The sequence below is a fragment of the Typopeltis vanoorti genome, chromosome 13 (genome assembly GCF_054136105.1).
Source record: "Typopeltis vanoorti isolate ZY-2024b chromosome 13, IOZ_Tvanoo_1.0, whole genome shotgun sequence".
Taxonomy (NCBI): Eukaryota; Metazoa; Arthropoda; class Arachnida; order Uropygi; family Thelyphonidae; genus Typopeltis; species Typopeltis vanoorti.
Window position 1 is genome coordinate 73,392,176 of NC_143561.1, and position 24,442 is coordinate 73,416,617.

The following is a 24,442-nucleotide window of genomic DNA, read 5'->3' on the forward strand; positions in this document are numbered from 1 at the left end:
AAAAAAAACCATAAAAAATATATTTGGTATGGGCAATCAAAAAGAAGACCAGCACAAAATGTCTTAGATAAAAACCATTTCATCCGGTGGAAAAAAGCAAAGCTACTTTCACAAAGGTACAGATATGGTGGGTACACCATATCTGTACCTTTCAGTTCAGGTACAACAGATAAACTGGGCTTCATCTGAAACAACACAAAATCAGAACCTATAAACCCCATGGACAAATTAAGAATGGGCCATGATCCTCTCTTCTTCCTGGGGGGGGGGGGTCACAGTATCTCTCTGTCAATGTGGAATCCAGTACTTTGGAACAGACAGGATGGATTGCCATGGTAAGAAGAAAAAAAACATAAAAAATATATTTGGTATGGACAATCAAAAAGCAGACCAGCACAAAATGCATTAGATAAAAACCATTTCATCTGGTGGAAAAATACAAAGCTACTATACAGTCCTGGTTTAAATCACAGAAACTGCTCATGGAAGCAGCTCATGTGTTACAGAACCCAGTTAACTGTAATAGAGATGATGGTGATGTAATTCCCCATAAATTTTGGTGTACTACTTTATTTGTCCATCAGCAATAATCACAGAACATCACCATGGAGAGTCTTTGCTGAGTGTGCATTCTCCAAAGTGACTTTGATAATGCTTCAGCTGCTGAAACATCAGGTTGTAAATACTTAATTTAGTTATTAAATTATTTATTTCACTCCTATTTTTATGTAGTTTATTACAGATATTTCAACATGAATCACTACAAGTGTGGAAATCTCAATATGGAAATACTTGGTATTCATGGTATTAAAAAAGGTCCAGAGAGGATTGGCTAAGGTGGCTGGTTTTGGGGATGAGGAAGAGAGATTGAGGGAATGCAATTTGCAAACCTCACGAATAGGAGGATTGGGTATATGATTGAGATGTTTAAGTTGATAAGGGATTGTAACAGGATTAATGAGGAAGAAATTTTTCATAGAATGGGACATGGAGGTAGAACAAGGGGGTCATCCCTGGAAACTATATAAGGAGTATGTTAGTAAAAGCATAAAATACAGTGTACCGATGTTGGACACACTGAATGAGTTTAAAGTATGGTTTGATGAGCTTTATGCATAACAGTGTGTACCCTCTGTGATGAGTCTTTTGGTTTCAGGGAGGTCTGGTGTTAATAATAATAATATTAACTATAATAATAAATGAGGAAAAAATATCCTAATCCTATTACTATTTCTGTTCACGATATTGTTATGCATTCATACAAACTAAAGAATATCCAAGCAAAAAAAAAAGCTAAGAAAGTGAATAAACGATGATCAGTAACTTACTGTAGCAATGCAAAAGGGAATATTGTTGCGACAATCTGGACATGACAATTCGGTCTCAGGTAGCATGTATCCACAATATGGACAGGATTTGTTAGGCTCATCTTCTTCTTTCGTTTTTTGTGGTTTCCTATGAAAATAAGCTATATAGTACTTCTCAATTTTTATTTTTATATCAATCAAACCTCCATATACATAGTTCGTGAACTTTTTACTGTTAATAAGCAAATATTTTCTCAATATCTGAATAAATGAGAATTAACAGAATTAAAAAATCTGAAAATTATATATTTGCTTGTTTTTTTAAAAAAATTAAGAGGTCTGAACCTGAGAAAGAGAGTGGGATCAAGTATTACAAATTGTTGTAAGATATTGGCTTACAATAGTATTTGCACAAGTATAACAGCAATCTGAAAGCATCACTCAAAATATTTCAGTGGATAGAAGGTGCTACATGTGATGATTTTTGGTTTCCAAAAGATAAGTTCTTTCTTCAAGTATTTAATGATAATTAACTCATTCTTTCTTTCTGCATTATTATATTTAAAAGCATTTGTTTCTTTAATTGTATGGGTTGTGTTTAACTGAGTGGTTTTTCAAATCTTTGGGCAATTTCAATGTATGTGCTTTTGTTCACTGCTGCATGTGCAAAATCTATACAGTTTGTGGAATGAGAAATTTATGGAAAGAGAATGAAACTGAAGAGAAAATAATCACATGTAGCACCTTCTATCCATTGAAATATTTTCAGTGATGCTTTCAGATTGTTGTGATACTTGTGCAAATACTATTGTAATCCAATATCTTACAACAAGTTGTAATACTTGATCCCACTCTCTCTCTCTCTCTCTCTCTCTCTCTCAGGTTCAGACTTCTTAATTTTTTTAAAAAAAACAAGCAAATATGTTTTAAGAGTGAATGCCAGAAATGTGAGGAGGGTAAGAATAATGGTGGTGAGAAGAAAAGATGAAATGCATGAAAATGTGTATGGCAAGGTTGATGTTGCAAGTGGTATGAGTAACTGCAAGAATGAAACAGTAGAAAATGAAGAGAATAAACAGATGGCAATAGATAGGATACCACCACTTATGTGGAGTTCTCACAGATCCTCTCGCATACCACAAATGTGGTATGCGAGAGGATCTGAGATGGAGATATGACCACAAATGAGTGAGTGCACAGATTGTGCAGGAGGAATAGTGGATGTGAGGAGTGAGTTTGAATGGATTTGGGGTCAGGAGGCTTGAAAAAGTGTTGTTCAGTGAGAGTTCAGAAGTGCAAAGTCAGGGAAACATAAATGTTTAAGGGGAGCAGGTGAGACGGGATCTAGGCAATCTAGAGGTGATTAAGTGGGAGAGTGACACATAATACTAAATATAGCTCCCCAGGTTCTTAACTTTAGTGGACTAAGCAACACAAGGTGTAAGGAAAGTGGTGGGATGAAGAAAGTATTGCATTTTATGCATATACTAATGTCAGTAGTATTCTGAATAAGATCAAGGAGTTTTTGGCATTGGTTAGCTCAACTTGGCCAAACGTTTTAGGCATTGTGAGAGTTGGTTGACTGAGGATGATATAGTCAGAGGAATAGAATGTAAAGGAGATAGAAGGAACGAGAGAGAGAATTAGAGAGGATAGAAGGAACAAGAAATATAGTCAGAGGAATAGAATGTAAAGGAGATAATATCTTTAGAGAGGATAGAAGGAACAAGAAATATCGGGTGAGAGGGGTTCTGCTGTCATTAGCTTTGCTACTGAGAGCAGAAGAACATTAGGAGGGCAGGAATGCAGAGGGCAATTCATTTGAGAGAATGGTGCGAGATAGAAGCCAACAGGGTGAAATATATAATTGGTTGTTGCTATAATCCAGGGAGGGGGGGGGTATAAAGTAGGTATTCACCATTGTAAAAAAAAGTAGAAAGTCTTCTCACATGATTACTAAGTAAATTATACTTGACAAGAAATTATATTTTTATTTAATCCTTTATCCAAACACAAGCAAACAAAGTTTGCACATGAGGTATCTTCATGACTAGGCTGTTAAATTCACATCAGCTGCCTTAGTATCCATAATGCAAAACATGTTTTTTTTTTTTTTTTTTGACCTGTATAATGCTATGCATTAAGGAAGGATCACTTGCATTATGGGATACTAAGGCAAATGCCTTTGCTTGGGCTGGGATAAAGGATTAAACAAGAACATAATTTCTTGGCAAGAATAATTTAGTTAGTGAACAAGTGGATAAATATAAGACATCTATCTCTGATTCTGAGTATTATAATAATGAGGTGATACACCTTTTTAACTGCTTGTATATGGGAAATATATGAATTCTGCATTAATTCAATCTTGATCTTTGCCAACTCAATTTTGAGCTTAGAAAAGCAGATAACAATTGCATTAACAGCTGCCACCGAGAATGTGCATTCACACAAACTCTGACCGACTTTCGGATGAAATTAAAAAGCTGAGCTGTGAAAAGAATAGAGACGGGGCCAATATCACAGAACACTGGCACCAGAAGCAGCAGTTGTAATCTTAATTCCAAAACCAGGAAAAGCAGCATATCTTCTCCACAACTATGGCCTAATTAGGCAGCTTTCCTGCCTGGGAAACATAACTGAGAGGGTAACACTAATAAGACTGCAAAAAAGTCACTAAAGAATTAAATCTCATCCCTGATGAGCAAATTGGATTCTGAGAGAACCCACAAAACAAGTTCTCAGAGTCCTAGAAAACATCAGTATAGCCTTCGACAGGAACCAACATACATAAGGGTAACCTTCCTGGACATTTTTTTTTAATATAGTGAAACCTGTGGGGTATCCATAACTATAGAATAACAAGTATGCCACAGTAAATAACTTTTTTATTATGTAAATATTTCATCTCATGTATCATAAGATATAATCAGTACAGTTATTGAACAGCAAAAGGAACTGAATTCCAAAAACAGTAGTGTACATGCTTAAATTGAAATCCCTCTACATATACAGTTGAGTGGTCATAGGTTAAAACTATTAGGCTGAAATTAAAATTAATTATATTAAATTAAAATATAGTAGATAACACAATCCAACACAATTTTTGCTGACTTTTATATGAGACTTGTTTTTTTACTAATTTGGGCGTGCTGATTTCAAATATCAAACCCATTTTTCTCTATCACGTCAGGTTTTTCCTCTATGGCATTTTCTTTTTGCTAATTTGTAAGTTTTTGATAGTTTTAAGGAAGCAGTACTATTTAGAGGATCAAAAAAATCGATTTTTTAATATTATTTTCTGAAAGTATGTACTTTTAAAAATCTGTTCCTAACTTTTTATCAAGAAATTCTAAAAATTGATGAAGATATAGCCTATTATTCAAAGCGGTGCACAGATCAGAATCGGAGCGCTCACCGCTCTTGCTTGTTAGTAAACGAATAAATGCATAAGAACTTGCAACGGCACGTACTGGCACTTTGAATGCGAGAGAGGTTAATTAGATACATAACTACTTAACAATATTCATTAAAAATTACAAGAATATTTATAAAAAAATAACAATTTTACTTACACATGAGTTTCAGGGAATAAATTTTTGTTTGTAGCAATTTCTGCTGTGTGTTCTGTTTTGGCAATCCCTTTGAATACGCCAACAGTAGTCGGCCATCATGTGAGAATCCCATCTTCCTTGGTACCGATCTTCCATAGTTTTTAAGTCTTGATGAAATCTTTCGCCTTGTTCATCGCTTACAGCACCTAAATTCTCGGGAAATCTATCAAGATGACTGTATAAGAAATGAAGCTTTATACTCATGTTGCAACCTAGGCGCTGGAAATTTTCAAGCATTGTTTCCACTAGATCTTTGTAATTGCACGCTTTTTTGTTTCCAAGAAAATTATTCGCAACCATCGTAAATGAAGTCCAGGCCCTCTTTCTCAATTTCATTCATAGAGTTGATGAAATTTGGGTCTCTGATTAAAGTTCTAATTTGCAGTTCATCAAATACACCGGCTTTAATTTTTTTCATAACTAAGGCGTGGAAATTTTTCACATATGTATTGGAAACAGTCACCTTGTAAATCTAAAGCTTTAACATACTGCTTCATAAGACCTAGTTTGATGTGTAGAGGTGGAAAAATGATTTTTTCTCTGTCGATTAAAGGTTGATTTATAACATTCTGTTCTCCAACATTTAAGGATATTCTAAGAGGCCAATGTTTCTGACTCCAGTGTTGGTTTCTAGCTCGACTATCCCAGAAGCATAGAAAACACGGAAACTTTGTATATCCTCTTTGAAAGCCAAGTAAAAAGTTCACCATTTTAAGATCCACAAGGATGATCCAGTTATGGTCTGTATATTTTAATAACTTCAGAACCTTTTTAATGTCCTCATATGTTTCCTTTAAGTGGACTGAATAGCCAATAGGAATTGAGCCATATACATTCCCATTGTGTAGTTAGACACACTTGAGACTTCTGCTTGAACTGTCGATAAATAAACCCCACTCATTTGGATGATATTGTACAACACTCATTTCAGTTAGTAAACCTGACACATTGTTACGGTAAACAAACCCACACTTGTGTTTAAAATATTGTACAAGATTACTTTCCCTGCTACGATAAAAAGTTATCTTCGTGTCTTCTGCTCCAGTAAGTTTTTTTCATTTAATCTTGAAGCTAACAATTCCGATGATTCCTTTGATAGGCCCAAATCTCTTACTAAGTCATTCAATTCCGCTTGAGTAAAACGTTGCGGTCCAGAACTAGAAATTAAATTTTCATTGTCTAAATCAACATCCAGGTCTTGCTCCTCAAGAACATCTGGCATATCCCGATCATGCTAGTTCTCAAGTAAAGGAATTCCTTTATAAATTGGCATAGCTATTTCATTGCAATGAGCAACTGGCCGAATTGTTGAGTCAAAATTTGGATACACAATTTTTTTCTTATTCTTCTCATTATAACCAGAAGTCTGAACTAAACAAAAATTGCAATCATCTACGTGATTTTTCAGTTCACGGCAAATCATTGGAATGCCAAAAGTTAATTTTTGGCGTTTTCCCTTGCTCCACTGTCGTAAATTTTCTACACATGATTTACACACTTTATTTGGAGCCAATGACTTGTCCTGATCTGCAATTTTTATGTCAAAGTATGCAAAGTACACTTTCTTAACGAAATCAGTGATATTTGTCCTTTGACTGTGAACATAAAGCTGCCACAAATGTAGCAGAAGGAATCTACACTATTGACACAATTTCGAGTAGTAGACATGATGTATTTTCTTCACTGCCGACTAACATGCAATTAACAAGACAAAAAAAACCAAATACTTTATTGAAACGTTATAAGCGCTCATCATACTTTCACGATCGATTAACGATTGATTGATTTCGATCGTTCTTTGTCTGCTATGATGCATTTAGCAATCATTTGTTTTAGGCAGTTGTCATCGCCTACTTTTCATCACCTAAATGTATTAGGTCGGTTATCGGCCTCTCTCGCATTCAAAGCGCCAGTACGTGCCGTTGCAGGTTCTTACGCATTTATTATTTTACTAACAAGCGAGAGTGGTGAGCATGCCGATTCTGATCTGCGCACCGCTTTGAATAATAGGCTATATCTTCGGGAAATTTTCGAATTTCTTGATAAAAAGTTAGGAACAGATTTTTAAAAGCACATATTTTCAGAAAATAATATTAAAAAATCGATTTTTTTGGTCCTCTAAATAGTACTGCCTCCTTAAAACTATCAAAAACTTACAAATTAGCAAAAAGAAAATGCCATAAAGGAAAAACCTGATGTGATAGAGAAAAATGGGTTTGATATTTGAAATCAGCGCACCCAAATTAGTAAAAAACAAGTGTCAGATCATAATCAGCAGAAAAAAAATTTTTTTTGTTGGCCAGTGTAATTATTTGATACAATGGAGGATAACAATTTCTCAAACTTTTGGAATAGTGAGACAGTCATTTCAATTAAGATTAGGTCTAAGATGGTAAGGCTTCAGCACTTTCTTTATAATAACGTTCATGTTTATATATATGGATCTATGTAGTAGCTTAGCATTTTGCCATTGGATCCTGTGGTTAGCACTTTCAATTCCATGTTGTGCAAGGCCAGATTTCTGAAGTTTGATAAGGTGGATGTGGTCTTGATGTTCAGAGATACATTTATTTATAGATCTTTCTGTTTGTCCAACATGGAATTGAAAGTTACTTGAATATGATACAGCAATCCCTCGATTAATGCTCCTAATGCATTCTTTGTTGGCGCATTAATCGAAAACGCACTAATCGAATATAATAACCTATCTATTTAGAGGTCGGAATCACTCAACTTCTCAGAATGAAATTTAATTAACTCAGATTCATTTGAAAAGCCTCTAAAATCATTTGCACAATGTGGAAGAATGTGCTTCTAAATGGCTCGCAGATTGCTAGCAGTAATTTCATTCGACTTTGCGACTTTATAACTAGGCTGAGATTTCTCTGATTTCTAGAAAAGTCTTGAAATGCATTTGCTTCCAAAAAAAGGCCGGTTTCATCGACTTTAAATATTTGTTGATCACAAATATTTATCCCTTCTTACACAATTTTCTTCAAAATCTCTGGATATCTCCTTATCTGCACTTGTAGCTTCACCTGTGATGATTAGAACATTATGTAGGTTATTTCTCTTTTTGAAATGCTCAAATCACCCAGCATTAACATGGAATTCTTCTTCTTTTCCATCATTGATAGCCCTTTCTTTCCAGGTTACAAAGAGACAATGCTTTTGATTTAATAAGGCCAGTGTTTAGCGGGATCCGTTTTTGGTTACAATCTTTGATCCATGCAAAAAGAAAGTTTCTCTAATTCAATCATTATAATACTTTGATTTCGAGTGCATGCATGATGAACTTGAAGCAGCCTTACCTTTCTCTTTGTATTCAGCAGTTGATTCATTCATTTTTGTGTTCTTGTGCTATCTTTGCTCTGGACTCGCCTTGTTCATTTTTCTTTATTATTTCAAATTTTTCATCCAATCAGATTACTTTTCGAATCATTTTCACACTTCTGTTTTATGCTCACTAATTCTTTTACTTGTGATTAAAGGTTAGGAAAATAATTTCAAATAAAAAAGTAAGGAAAACAATTGCATGGTAAATTTGGAACATAGTGTACATGGAAATAGTGTAGTATGCCATTAAAAAATAACTTTGCAAAATGTCTTAAATTGGTAACTAAATTATTTCATCCTGGTGAGTGATTTTTTAAAATAGTTAGCAAAAAAAAATGTATAGATCGAAAATTTTTAAAATCTGTAACATTTATTTTTAAAATGTATATAGGTGCACTAATCAAATTTTAGAGGACACTAATCGAATTTGGCTATCGAAAAAAAATGACGCACTAATCGAAAACGCACATTAATCGAGGGATTGCTGTACTTTGTTTATGCCAGGTAGCATCATTAGTAAGAGTTTGTCTTATGGAGAAGGTAGCAAGTCGTGAATTTGATTGATGGGTTTGTAAGTAGCAATGAGGTGATATTTTTCATAATTTTTGCCAACTGTTCAGAGATGCCTTTAATACATGGTATAGGAGTCCTGTGGGCTTCTTCTTGTCTGGGTTGATTTGTAGGAGGGTGGTTAATTATTATTTGGGTTGTTATTGGATTATGTTCATTTAGTAAGGCTGTTTGATAATTTTCAACTCTTGTTTTAGAGATTCTTCAGAAGAACATGCCTTTCCTCTAGATAATGGTGAGCCATGGGTTCACCATTATCCCTCCCCCTCCATCCTATTGCTAACTTTTACATGGAACATTTTGAGCATTGTGTTCCAGATTCCTCTCCTTTAAAACCCAAAGTCTGGCTTAGATACATTGATGATGTTTTCGCTATCTGGCCACATGGCCATCAGACATTAGACACTTTCCTCAGTCACCAAAACAAACAACACAAACACATACAATTCACAATTGAGATTGAAAAGCAGAATAGTTCCGTTTCTAGATACACTTGTTGCATGTCTTCCTTCTGGCAGTCTTTCCTTCACTGTTTACTGGACACATACTGGCCAATATATACACAAAATCTCCTACCACTACCCAACACAAAAACTAGGGGATCATTAAAAAACAGGGCTTTGAAGATTTGCTCCAATGAACAAGCACTTAAAGATGAATTAAAAGTTATCAGCAATACCTTCCTAAAAAATAGTTACAGCCAAAATACTATCAACAAAATTCTGTACAAGACCTCACTTAAAAACAAAAATAAACAAGACTACAATAAAACTGTAACTATTCCATACATTAAAGGGATATCAGACAAACTAAACAGAATAATACAAAAATACAACCTTAAAGCCACTTTTAAACCTCCTGCAAAATTAAAGAACTTACTCAACTCATCCAAGGATCCCCTCCCTCTGCTGGCCTACCCTGGAGTATACCATATTCACTGCACCTGTAATTTGCCCTATATAGGGAAACAGGACGCACAATTCCTATAAGAAAAAAAGGAACATACACATTAAATATAATAACTATGGTCAAGCTAGGGTGCTTAAGGGTCAAAGCTGTATAACTGAGAGGAGACCTCCACATAGCCTTTAAAGGAATGCAGAGAACCGACCAGGGCTTCTGACCTAATGTCCAATCCTCACCTTCTCGTGGTGCACCCTGTTGGGTATCTACTTGGATACTGAACGAACGAGGATGGGCTGGCAATTTGGGATATAGCCGACCAAACTGTATTCTTATTGGTTAAACCAAAATAAAAAGATGATGGTACAACATGACAAACTTTCATGCCGGCTGAGGCGTCGCCCAGTTAAACAAGGCCCCCGTTGTTTTTGCCAGGGAACCAGGGCGAACAGCGAAAGAGCTACTGGAACAAATCTGAAAACACACCCCACGCAACAACACCAGAGTTAAAGATCAGTACTATCAACATAAGAAGCCTGAATGGCAAAGAAATGGAGCTAGCTGAGGAATTAGATAAGTACCAGATTGACATAATAGGGGTGACTGAAACAAAAAAGGCAAAAACTGGTGAGATCTTTCTGAGTAATATATACAAAATGTTACATTCAGGCAAGGCAATCAAGAAAAAGAAGGAGTAGCCATTGTATTCAACACTAAATATGAAGCTAATCTTCTTGAATGGCAGGCGCAGGCAGTCTCAAGTAGAGTGATGTGTGCAAATATCAGAATGGGGAACTGGACAATGAGACGTATTTGATCCTATGGTCCCACAGAAGGTTCTACTAAGATAGAAGTGGAGGAATTTCTGATGATTTAGAAAAAGCAACTGACACAATGAAAAAGGAAAAGTTGGTCCTTGTTGGGGATCTAAATAGCAGAGTAGGAAATGATTGTCAGACATACAAAAATATATTGGGGAAAATTTGGAGAAAAGAGCAAAGCTAATAATAATGGCAAATATTTGTTGGATTTCTGCTCAAGACATGGACTGGTTATTACTAACACCATGTTCCAACATAAAAATGTGCACAAATTCACATGGAGAGAAGAGGCAAGGAATAAGAAAAGTCTCATTGACTATGTTGTTGTTGATAGTGATGTTTTCTCTCTGGTGCAGAACACCAGAGTGTATACAGAGGATTTGAAATTGGAAGTGATCACTATTCAGTCTTGAGCAGGATAAAATTGAATTTCATATTGAAAAGAATAACATGTAAGAAAGTTTTAAAGTGAATGAAAGTTGAGCAGCTGTCAGATGTGAACTGTAGACTAAAATACACAAAGTTTATTAAAAAAAAAAATGAAAGAGTTTGAGAACAGGAATCAAACCTTGGAGATTAAGTGGCAAGCCTTGAAGAAAGCCCTGATTGATTCAGGCAAAGAGGCATGTGGTGAGATTGTCTGCAAGGATAGAAAAATCAGAACTCCATGGTGGACACAAGAAGCTAAAGAGGCAGTGAAGGAAAAGAAGAAAGCATATCAAAAGTTCCTGGCAAATAAGTCAGCTTGTGCTCTTAGAGAATACAGAGACAAATGCAAGAATGCTAAACACTGTGTAAAACTAGCTAAACAAAAGTCATGGGAGGACTTTGGCAAGAATATAGAAAATAAATATCAAGAAGGTATCAAAATATTCTGGAGGTTGTTGAAGAAGCTTAGGAATGGAGGAAAGAGTGCTGCAAAAGGAGTTAGAGATGATAAAGGTGACATGAAAACAGGAGAAAAATATATCCTTGAAATATGGAGTAATTACTTTGAAAAACTGCTAAATGAAACAAGCAGTGATGACAGCACAGTGATAAAAACAAGCATGCAATCAGGAATATATATCCATACTTGAAGTAGAAAAAGTCATCAAAGGCTTGAAATGTGGAAAGGCAGCAGGAGTAGATGATATTCGACCAAAAATGCTGAAGTATGGTGGTATAAGAGTCTTACAGTGGCTGCACTGCATAGTTCAGAAAGAAAGCCTGGACAGAGGGACGAATTGCTGATGACTGGAGTAGAGCTCTCATAGTACCCATATATAAAAAGGGAAATAAAACTGAATGTGAGAATTACAGAGGTATTTCCCTACTGAGTGTTCCTGGCAAGATCTATGCAAGTATACTTGAGAAACGGTTGGGATGAATTGTGGAAGAAAAGCTGTGTGAAGAACAAGCTGGATTCAGGCCAAATAGAGGCTGTCAGGATCAGATCTTCACTTTACGACATATAGTTGAGAAAGCATGGGAATATAACAAAGATCCGTATTTAAGTTTTGTCGATCTATAAAAAGGCATATGACAAGATGCCAAGAGAGAAGCTATTCAATATGCTACAGTTATATGGTGTCAATGGGGCATTATATCAAGCAATATTTAGTCTTTATTTGAGTTGTAAGTCAGCAGTTAGAATTGAAGGAAGTACAGGAAGATGGTTTAATGTTAAATCCGATGTGAGACAAGGATGTACATTATCCCCTCTGTTATTCATTATCTATATGGATCACATTATGAAGGAAAGTGGTATTAAACATGATATCAAAATTGGAGATGTTAATGTCAGCTCTTTGCTTTATGCGGATGATGTTATACTTCTAAATAAATCTGCTACAAGTCTGCAAGATTCTATGACTAAATTGAATAATTGTTGTAATAGATATGGTATGAAGGTCAGCAATAAAAAGACAATGACAATGAAAATAGGCAGAATCATTGAAAATGTCCACTGTATTGTGAATGGAGAACCGGTGGAACAAGTAAAACATTTCAGCTACTTAGGCATGATTTTTAGTGAAGATGGTAAATTAAATATAGAAATAGACAACAGAATCAGCAAAGCTGGTATGGTGGGAAGTCAATTGAATAAATTCATATGGAATAAGAGAGAAATTAGTCGGAACACTAAATTAGCTGTATACAAGACAGTGTTCAAACCAGTTTTAACTTATGGATCTGAGAGCTGGGTCAGAAGTAAAACACTTGACCAAAGACTAGAGACCGCAGATATGAGAGTCCTGAGAAAGATTATAGGCATGAACAGATGGCATCAATGGCAATATCATATTAAAAATTAGGATATTGAAAGAACTTGACATTGTCAGCATCCAGGAATGCGTTAGCAGAGCTAATCTCAGGTGGTATGGTCACTTAAACAGAATGGGTGAAGAAAGATTAGCAAAACAAGTGTTCTCTGCCAGGTTGGCAGCAAAAACGACCCAGAGGAAGACCAAGATATAGGTGGATTGATACGGTACAAAGTGTCTTAGATGATAGAAATATAAGATCTGATAATGTTGGAGTCTTGACAAGTAACAGACTGATTTGGAGGAAAATTGTAGATAGAAAGTTAGTAATGATGTAAATTTTTCATGTAGTACTATCATATATTGTACATCCCTTGAGGGTATATGGCAGGAATTTGATGATGATGATGGTCAAGCTGGTCTTTCTGATCATGCCCCTGAACACTTTACATAGATATAACTGGAAAAGCACCTGATGTTTACATCACACCAAAACATGGTATGAGTGTAAATTTGAGGAGGCCTGTGAGATTCTTATCAATCACCCTAATCTTAACAATGATGATGGTATAAAAATCCCAAGCATATGGAAGGCACATATTCTACCCACTTAACCTTTCTCTCTAAGAGTTAGTTATAAATAGGATCATAGGTAATCCAGGATCCTGAATCTAATATAACAAATGTCATGCTAAATTAGGACATCATTTTTACTGTAACAAAACTATCTATATGAAAGAATGTTTCTCTGATGTTGTCTTAAACAGAATATAGCTTTGATGTAATTAATTTATTTTATTTCATTTATTTATTGTAATTTTATTTTATTTTCACTAGAGGTCAGGCCAATATATAACTGTTGATCAAACCATTGTCTCTTCAATATACTATGTAAAATGTAATTTAGCTTGTCTCTATGTATATATATATATATATGTGTATATACTCCAGATGATGACTATCTCCTTTCCACTCAACTTCTTTTCCATGTTGTAGTTCCTGGTTGTTTCCTAAGCTTTTCATAATCACAAGCTCTGTAGTTCCACACAAATTCCTTCTTCACAGAAATTTTCATATGACTGGCAACAACCCAGGTGAGTATTTCGTAGTTACTCTCCCCAACTAGGGAAAGACTAAATCAAAACCAATGCCACTATTTTCCCCTTGTATCTCAACTTTGTACAGACATAATTTCTCAACTGTCATCATCAGCACTCTCCCTATCCTGATGAAATGCATCATATCCTTCCATTTCTATTCCAGTCAGGATATTATCCTCATTTAACCATGTTCCGCTCATTCCAACTATTTGCAGGTGAATTAACTCCATTAATGCAACAATTTCACGTTCCTTATTTCTGATACTCCTGGAATTTGTAAATAAGCATAGTGTTGGATCCTACTTCTTCTCAATCTATACTTTGGATCCGACATGATTACTATTACGATGTTCTTAACTAATTGATAAGTTGTAAGTTGATTTCTAATTCAAATATAAAGAAAATTTATATTTAAAGACTGCGCCACTTTATATCTGAATTAGTTCAAGAACTGAAGATAAACCAACTCTCAACTACCCTTCCTTTAAATGTTGTTATTATATATACTGGTCAAGAATATTTAACTTACTTAATTTACCTGCTTTGGTTCGAATATTTTATGAATGGTGCAGTAAAAGAGATTCAGGCAAAATACAACTTTTGATTAACAAAAACAAACATTTAATTTTAGAGTCACAAATTTTACACTTAAGTTCAAATCAGTAATTAAGATATCACAAACATTTTAGCTTCTCTGATAAGTTCAATCATACAGACTCAGACAAAGGTAAATCTGTTATCTCTATAATACAGTCTTCTCACAGTTCCTTAAGTTCCAAAATACAATAAAAATTTCAGTAACACCTCTTCACAAACAAACGTCTTTAATTTTACACTTCAACTAATTCTCCGCAATAGTTATTGTTATTATAGGGAAATTCTAGGATGAAACTCACACACTTCTCTGTATAGGAATATTAATGGTTGGAATAATCTTACTGATAATCTTCTTTCTTCATCAACTTACACACAAACACTTTTTATAACCGTAAACATTTTAAACAGTATACAGCACTCATTAAAATAAATCTTCTAAGCAATAACTGAATTAATCATCAGTCACAATACACATAAACAAACGCTCTTGCATGAAGTACTACTGATCACTCATGAATTAAGGCAATACACAATAATTCCTTATCTTGAGGTTTCATATGCACAGTTGTTCATTCCTCCTGCATTCAAATAATTCTTTAGGCACTATAATTCTAAACACAGCTAACGGTAAACTTCAACTTTACAGCTGCTACTATTCTCTAGTAACTTCGTGCTTTGCTTCAAGGTTCCGTATGTCCTTGAAAGGTCGGCGCTGAAATTAAATCTCGACTCAAGTATCGCTAGTCTATTTAATAGTCTCTCAGCTGTTTTCCTTAGCTATAATTGTATTCTACAACTTATTAGCTAACTGCTTCTCGACTAGTAGACTTAAATTAGCTGCTTGAGTGACTTGCCGACTCTCTAATATCGCACTCTGATTCCCCGAATGCCAATTCTCTCTCTCTATGTTTCCTATCTATCTCCTTCTCTCTCACCTTCTCTCTTACCTTCTCTTTTCTCTTCTTTTTTATATTTTCAGCATTCCTCGCTTATATATCCGTACTTCCCGCCTAAATTGTTCTCGTGATCTCTTTAACTAAAACTCTTTTCAATAAACTTTCAATATTCTCCTCACGCACTGTTCGAAACTCGTGCTTGCTCACTTACATACGTCTCATTGACAACAAAACAAAACATAATAAAATTGAGCTATTGCATAACGTTAAACTTCTACAAATAGGAATAAATAGAGAATATTTACATTTCAATTAATGCGCAGTTAAATTATCAAATACAAATTCTTATAATATTAACATGGCAATAAATAAAACAGCTTAATAATATTTTAATACAGAGTCTTATTAATATTATTATTAATACATATGTCCTTGATTAAATAATTAATATCAAATAAAGTTAAAGGTAGTTATATGAATATTAAATTATAAACAAGTGATTTACATTAAATAATTAAGTATAATTTCTGGGAAATTCCCATGCTACTCCTCATAAACATTATTAATATAATTAACGGCTATATTAGCCTGTTTTTGTTTAGGAGTGTCCCTTATATTTAATACATTGGCTAACATAACTCAAAAGGGGTATATATATATATTAGGGCATTATGGGCGAGTATAGAAGGCAATTATGGCAGAATAAATGTGGAAAAATTATATACATACCTTGATTTTGGTTTAAAAGATGCCTTCTAAATCCAAGCTCTTGTTGAAGGGGGGGGGGGAAAGAGAGGGAAAGAACATGGGGATGTACTTGTGACACGGGAAATAAGTTTGGGAACCCGGGTTACTATTAATAATATATATATAAATATATATATATATTATTTTGTTGTGGGGAGGGGGGGGAAGAAAGAAGGGGAAGGGTATCCTTATGTGGAAACTGGGGCAAGGGTTTATGGGATGTGGACCGTTTCGGTCATCGTCTGACCATCGTCAGAACTTTGTGGGAATGACTGTAGGGCTATGTCAAGGCTGCAAGATGTGTCTGCCAAATTTGGGCATTTGTTGTCGCTAAATGGCCGAGGCGTGGCTTAATTTGTAAGTTTTGGAACGTCCAACATTCGGAAATTAGGTAGGGGCAGTGGACGGTGATAGAATTACTAACGCATTTTATGGCAATAGTTTTGGATATTCTAAGCATCGTTTCATTTTTTTGTTAAATAATAATATTTACAATTAAATAATATTTACAAATCTAACCTATGTGATGGAAATCATGTTGGATTCTGAAGCAAATAATAATTACTCCAATCTCTATATTATCAGAATCCAACAATAGCAATTTATTTCCTTATCTGTAACCAGTCTGGCTGCCCCTCATTTGTGTCTTCTCACCTGCTTCTGTCTGCTTACCTTTAGCTTCTGTCCCATATATCTCCCTAGATTCGGCTACTTCCCATCCATTCTATTCCTGTGTTGACCATTCACATAGATGCATTCATTACTGCTTTCAGAATCCACTGTACTTACACTGTATACCTCCCCCCTTTATTCTGTCTAATTTACATTCCTGTTCTCACTTCTCATCTCTCACGCTACTCTTATCAGCATTCATAATCATTTTAGGATCACTCTCCTGTTCATTTACATCACCTCTGACTTCTGCTGATACCTTGTTTGCATCACTCATTGTACTTCCTTCCAGCAGCAGCCTTTCCAGATGACTCACAACGAAACCATTCAAATACAGTCCATTACTCTTACAAAGTTCGATTCATCCCTCAAACTCATCTCATACTTTCACAAACTGCATTCCTTTTTTCTATCACACATTTTTGCTAGCATACCATTTATGATCTTTGCCCTGTACCTCAATTCATCATTGTCATACCTGGGCAATCTACTAACTATTCTTCCTACTGCACTGCTATCTTTCCTTCTCCTCAATAATTTCTCGATATTCATCCTCACATTCACCCTATGTCGAAACAAATCATTTGTTCCTACTACTAGCACTAACTTCCTTGCATGCTTACTTTTCATATCCCGACCATGCTCACCCTGTTCATCCTCCCTCTCTCTCATCCACCATACGCTTCTTATAATAGAATCTCTGTAGAGCATTCTTCTTGTCACTCCACTATCTTTCATTTTATTCTTTTGTACTCTACCATTAGTATGAACCATACATATAATCTCATTTTGCATACACCTCGTCACATTTCTCATCTCAATCATTTCATTCAATTCTTGCATTCCAGCAATTGCACTCTCTTTCATAAGTGCAATCAATCTTGATTATGCTCTGTCGGTCAGGCTTTCTTCCATTAATGCCTGCTTTTGCTCCATCAGTCTGGCTCACTTCCATTTCCACAACTACACTTGCTGTTGCTCAGTCATTTCCGCATTTGCAATCACATTCTCTGCACTCGTATTCTCTTGCTCACCCTTCTGGCTGATACCATTCTTGGTTTCTGTCTGTCACTAACTTTAGTCTTATATTCTTCACTTCTCATTTTCAACTTTCATTTAAAGCACCACAGTCGATCAAAATATTGCACTTTCACTCTCTCACTTCTCTTGTTCAATCTCTTAATAAACACCTCTGCTACATTCACTCATGCATGCATATGTACTATTCACTTAGTAAACAAATGGAAAGGTTTTTATCTCTGATCCAGAATATTTTAATAACAAGGTAATACACCTTTTTATTATTTATATATGGGAAATATATAACTTCTGCATTATTCAACTTTGGTATTATCTTCCTGGATCTGACTCTCACTAATGAGACCTCAATAAAAAGTCGAAATTGGTCTGGGCAGTGATACTCTCTTAATGCATAGCAAGCAGTATGGGTGCTTTGCATTATGAGATAGTAAGGAAATTAGTCTGAAGTCCAGTAACTTAGTAATGAAAATGTTTTGCATGCAAACTTTGTTTGCTTACACTCGGATAAAGGATTAAACCAAATATAATATCTTGAAAGTGTAATTTACTTGGTATTCACCTTTTTTATAACCTATCTATGTGCCTAGAAATTTATCCAAGACATTTCCACAGGTCAAGGGATATTTTCTCATTTGTTCTTTCTAATTATAGAAGAAAATGTTTTGTGTATTTGTTAAAAGCGGTTTTAGTAGAACTACAGATACCATTTAATCACTAATATTTATTATTATAAAGTATGAAATATTTATTGCAAGCAATACTAAAAATAGTTCCTAGTTTTATTTTTAAATGAAATTATTACAGTTTCAGATTTTAATTAAAGAAAGTTTATTTTCATTTTCCCCATTTAAGACAATAATTGTTACCTGACAATAGCTTCTATTTTCTTTTTGTATTTAAGATCTATCTGGTTTCGATACTCAGGTCTCATTAACATCGCTGCATAACTAAAGGAGGAGTTTTTCAAATCAGCACGATGGCACTCTATCACAGTAGATGTCAAAATTGGTACTATGTCTGGGAAAAAAAAAAAAATATATATATATATATATATATATATACACACACACACACACACACACACACACAGGATATCCAGGTTAGAGGTATCCAAACTATACACGTATATTTCAGCATCTATAAGGTTTATTAAAATTTTTTTTATTTTAATAGAGCTACAAAAGTTTTCTTCATCTACTTCAGTTTTCTAGCATCTGAGCAGTTATTAGAGAAACTGCTGCAACTAAACACACTGTTTTAAATAGTCCATCATCAAAATCTTGAACTTTTCTCTGATACACAGTCTTTAATAAAGCCCCATGCAAAAAAGTTCAATGGAGTGATATCTGTAGATCCAGGCAGCTAGGCAGTTTGGCCTTCTCTTCCAATCCACGTCCAGGAAATGGATGTTCATGTGCAATTTTTGAGCATATGTGACTATGCACTAGTGGCCTTGCAAGTGTGACAAACAAGTCTTGGAGATATTTCCTATTGACTGAGCTTGAAAGAGTTTGAAAAAATATAATGAGTAGTTCTCGTATTATAAGCCATTATTGTTGGATACCTCTAACCTGGTCACCATACTGAATTTATTTTTTTTATAGTAGAAAGGATCTGTATACATACAGGATGCATTACATTCAAATGGATTTGCTGTTAAGCTGTTGAATCTAGGTGGTCAGGGAAACTAGGTAGGATAGGGTGGTTGTTTGAGAGTTCAGACACATGCACCAAGTGAGAGATCCAACTTATTATGACACAAAGAGAATGATAGTGTGGAAGGGTTGATTTCAAGAATGATTTCTTGAAAAGATTTCTTGTTGATTTCTAGTTTTGTCAGACAAGAAAAAGCAATGGACGTGAAAGTAGTGTGCGGCAACAATTTGGTTGAATCAGCTCAGGTTGCTCATTAGAACCAGTCAGGTTTTAAATGTTTACTTGAATATGAATAAGCCTGGTGTTGTTATCACATATGTTCACTAATGCCAGAAGCAGGAAGAAAGGTGATGAATTTGCAGCACTGGGAAACATAAAGAGACTAAAAATTATTGACATTAGTGAGATCTGGTTAACAGAAGAGGATAATAGATATCTTTGCAAAAATAGAGTATACTGGATAGTGTAATGAGGAGGACAGAAAGAATAGAAAAGGTGGGGAGGTATTACTAATAGCTGAAGAGAAATTAAATCCAACTAGAACAGAGATCACAAATGGTGGTGGTAGGATTACATGGTCAATAGATTCTAAGCTGTTGCTGTGAGCTCAAAGTTAACAAAACACACAGTTGAATATTGTTACTGGCTAAATCATCTGAAGCACACAAAACAGAAAAATTTTCTTTGCTGTTCAAATCCTACTTGTATCAATCAAACCTCTGTCTATGAACTCTAAACACACAGGTAGATAAAACCTTAACTATATAATAACATGTGTACCACATTAAAAATTAAAATTATTATGCAGATATCATGTCTTACGTATTGTAAGACATTATTATTATTGCATGGTCTGTGGAATCCTGACTCATCATGGGAGACCCATACTATCAACACAATATATATTGTACCTCTCCTTGAAATCATTAATTAACCACCCTATAAGCAAAAAATCTAGGTAGGTAATTTAGACATAAGCTTTTTTAGGATGAAAAATCCCTCTCTCAATGAGTCCTTGACTCTGTTAAGGAGCCTATATAAAAATGACAATAATAATTCCATTTTATGTCTGTTTCTTCAATGACAGGTCAAAGTGGTAATTTGAATTTATTACTTTCAGATTAGGAAGACTGCTCATTCACAGAAGTTTATCCAGACACTACATATGCTCAATTATTAAAAAAAAAAAAAAAAAAAAAAAAAAAAAAAAAAAAAAAAAAAAAGGATTTACTTACCTTTTATGGTGGTGACTGTAGGCTTTAGTGTATGACTTTAGGTTCCAGAAAGGGAAAGAGGATATTTTAGAGGAGACAGTTATTGCAAAGAAGAAATTAATAATGGTTTGTCACCTTCCCCCCCCCCCCAACATATATTAATTAATTATTTTTTTTTGAGGAGATTTAATATGATGACTCTCCTTACCTACATATGAAATCCTATTCTCACAACTAATCCAAGTATATTTTCTTCTTTCCTCTAAACAAAACTTTCTTTCTCTTTCTTTCTTTCTCTAAAATTCGTTTCCCCAGTCACTAAAACCAGCCTGCTTGGCCAAGTGGTTAGCATATCAAACTATCCCACCAGGAGGCTGTGGGTTTGAGAGCTGCAATTGACTTTTGTGTTAAACTTGGTAAAAATTTTACTGAAATGCATCAAATGCTTCAAAAAGCATACGGTGATGAATGCTTGTCTAGTACTCAAGTTTACGAGTGGTTTAAGTGATTTCAAAGTGGTCATGAGACGCTTGAGGACGAAAAGCCGGGCCGTCCAAAAACTGAACTGAGCGAAGTTAACATCCAAAAAGTGTGTGATTTCCATTAAAGAAAACCTGAAATCGTCTGTGAGATTGATTGAAGATGAATTGGGGATTCCAAAATCAACTGTGTACAACATTTTGACCGAGTGTTTGAGTCTTTGTAAATTGAATTTGCGATTTATTCTCCACAAGTTGACCGACAATCAAAAAAATGTATCGAATTTAACACTGCAAGGACCTCATTAAAACCGCTCATAAGGACTCAAACTTCATTGAAATGATCGTTACTGGTGACGAAACGTGGTGTTTTGAGTAGAGCTTGAACAAAGAGCTACACTGCTGAGTGGAGACCACCAGAAGAGGGGCATCCAAAAAAAAGTCGCTTGGAGAAGTCAAAAGTAAAGACAATACTGATTTGTTTCTACGATTTCAAGGACATTATTCGCAAAGAATTCATTCTGCCTGGCGAATGGTCAATGTAACCACCTCCTCTCAACAGTTTAAAAGTCTTAATCATATCACCTCTCCTTCTTCTATCTACTAAACTCTGCAGTCCACATTCTCTCAGTCGATCCTCATAACTATCATTTAACAGTCCTGAAACCATCTTTGTTATCTGCCTTTGTACCCTTTCCACAGTTAATTTATCCCCTTCAAATCCTGGAGACCAAATCTGAGAACAATAGTCCAAGTGTGGTTTGATCAGGGTCTTATACAATGGAATGATAACTGTTTTATCTCTGCAGTTCGGTGTCCTGCTCATTATTGCAGCAATCCTGTGTGTTACCTTCACCACCTTTGCAATATGTCCCTTAAATTTCAGGTTTCTATCAATCATCAACCCCAGATCTCTTGTCTCCCCTACTTCCTCCAGTATAACTCTTCCCATAGAGTATGCAGTGTCCCATCGATGTTTCCCAAACCTCATGACCTTACATTTTGCTGCATTAAACTGACCCCCCCCCCATTCATTTGCCCATCTACCTTATTCAAATCCTCTTGCAGGGCTGCTGCATCTGCACTATTACTAATAATCCTTCCCAGCTTTGTCATCTGCAAACAACTGAATATCCCCTTGCAATCCACTGACAATGTCATTGATATAAAGGTTAAACAATATAGGTCCCAGTACTGAGCCCTGTGGGACCCAACTTGTAACCCTCTGCTTCCCGGAAACTGCCCCCACCATACACAACTTTCTGATACCTATCGAACAGCCAATCCTGACTCCAGTTGACCAATCTGGCATCCAGACCCATGTGCTGCAACTTAAATATCGGCTTATCATGTGGCACCCTGTCAAATGCCTTCGCTAAGTCTAAGAAAATGGCAGTATATGCCTATCCCTCATCTAGTGCTCTTGTAACTTTATTATAAAAGGCTAGCATACTGCTAAAACAAGAGTGCCCCTTCACAAATCCATGTTGACTCTTCACAGATAACATTACTATCATCTGCCCAATGCTGTATACGGTCCCTCACTACTTTCTCCAAGATCTTACAACTATTGATGATACACAAATTGGCCTATAATTAGACACTTCCAGTCTGCTACTGCCCTTATGCAATGGCACTATCTTACCTTCCTTCCATTCCATGGGCACCTTTCCCACAGCCAGACTCATTGAAAAGCCAGATCAAAGGCGTTCTCAGATTGCTGTTCTCAATCAGAACAGCAATCTCTCCAGATACCTACGTCCTTCCTCATTCAAATGTAAGTGGTCTCTTGCATACAATTCCTTTCTGTCCTCAAATGCACTCCAAGCATCCACATATTCCAGTCCTCTCTCGTCACACATTCTAGCTATTATGTCATTCAATATTACTGCTCTTCTGCTCAGTTCGTCATTATCATACTTGGCAACACACACACTATCTTTCCTCTCTGTGTCTTCTTTTGTACCACCTCAAGCAAGAATCTGATATCTCTCGCTGCCCTATTTACACCACCACTCAAGTCATTTGTTCCCACCATCACAATCATCTCATCCATCCTTTCACTTCTCTTAACTGCCAAAGCCCCCCCTTTCTATCGTTCCTCCTGGCAAACACTCCTCACGCATCCTATCTTGAACACCACGGATCATTGAGTCCCCATACATTATACCTGTTACCATTCCCTCTCTCCTATTGTTTTCATTTTCTCCTCTTCATAATGATATATAAAATTACAAATTTAATTCTGATTTCAAAATAAACTTTAGTTCCTTTTGAAAATTTGCTTTACATAAATTGTTTGGTTTCTGCATCTAATGGCATCACTACAAACTGGTGTGACCATATATTTTCTGTGAATAAAAAGTTAAAAAGGTTGTGTACTATATTCAGATACTGTATTGAGAATTATGATGAAACTTCTACTTCATCTTACTTGCATCTGTGAAGTGTAGTGTGAGGGAGGGAAGGTGTTTTTCATTATATGTAGCCATTTTTATTTCAGTTATTTCTAAATGCATTAATCTATGTACTATATTTAATTATCACTAAATACAGTACACAGATCCTAAGTCTGGGGGTAAGGCTTATTTTGGCTTATACATCAGCTATTCATAACTGTATTTTTTAAGGAAATTACAATGCAGACTAATATATTAACTAAAATAAATTTAATTAATACTTATACTTTTTTGGCAGAGTCAAATTGCCACAATCAGGGAACAAAATATAATAAGATATGTGCATGCAGGCACTACACTAAATAAAGGGCTGAAGTATGTCAACTGAGAGTAAGCCTCAAGTTCTAAATAATGCCCTCTAGTGGGCTAAATTGGGTATCCTTGGCTATTGAAACAAAATAAGGAGGACAAGAGGTTCCCAAATTTATCTCTCTTGTGAGAAATAGTACTTCTACTGTTAATCTTCTTTAGCGTTTTTATTATTATCTAGAAATTAATCGACTATTTGTTGCCTTACTAAAGTCTGTCATGGCACACTGTTGAATTTTTTTTAAAGTTAAGCTGTATATGTTATTCTGCTCCAGTATTTGAACTGGTGTGAATTATGTTTACTTATGTCTGAAATACATGGATGAAAATTTTACTATCAAATAATTAATTTCATGGCTTTCTATTGTGTATACAACAGAATTACAAGCAAACAAATGAACAGAATTTTTTAGACCTGTAACTATTCTAGAGTTCAATGATGGTTTAAAGTTACAATGAATCTTTTTTTTTTTTA

General features: G+C 35.2%; 1 protein-coding gene across 4 annotated transcripts in view; it reads right to left on the reverse strand.

The window, feature by feature from the left end:
- The window catches only part of Oseg6 (intraflagellar transport protein Oseg6), a 745,559-nt gene that overhangs the window by 55,448 nt on the left and 665,669 nt on the right, over window positions 1-24,442 (reverse strand). For 2 of the 4 annotated variants that reach the window (XM_090403102.1, XM_090403101.1), the window contains 2 exons: window positions 18,717-18,867; window positions 1,329-1,455 (listed from right to left, as the gene is read on the reverse strand). In XM_090403102.1, the coding sequence (XP_090259228.1) occupies window positions 1,329-1,455; window positions 18,717-18,867 (278 nt within the window). Of the gene's footprint in view, window positions 1-1,328; window positions 1,469-18,716; window positions 18,868-24,442 lie in introns of those variants that run through there. The other 2 variants (XM_090403103.1, XR_016549279.1) reach the window with 2 other exon arrangements.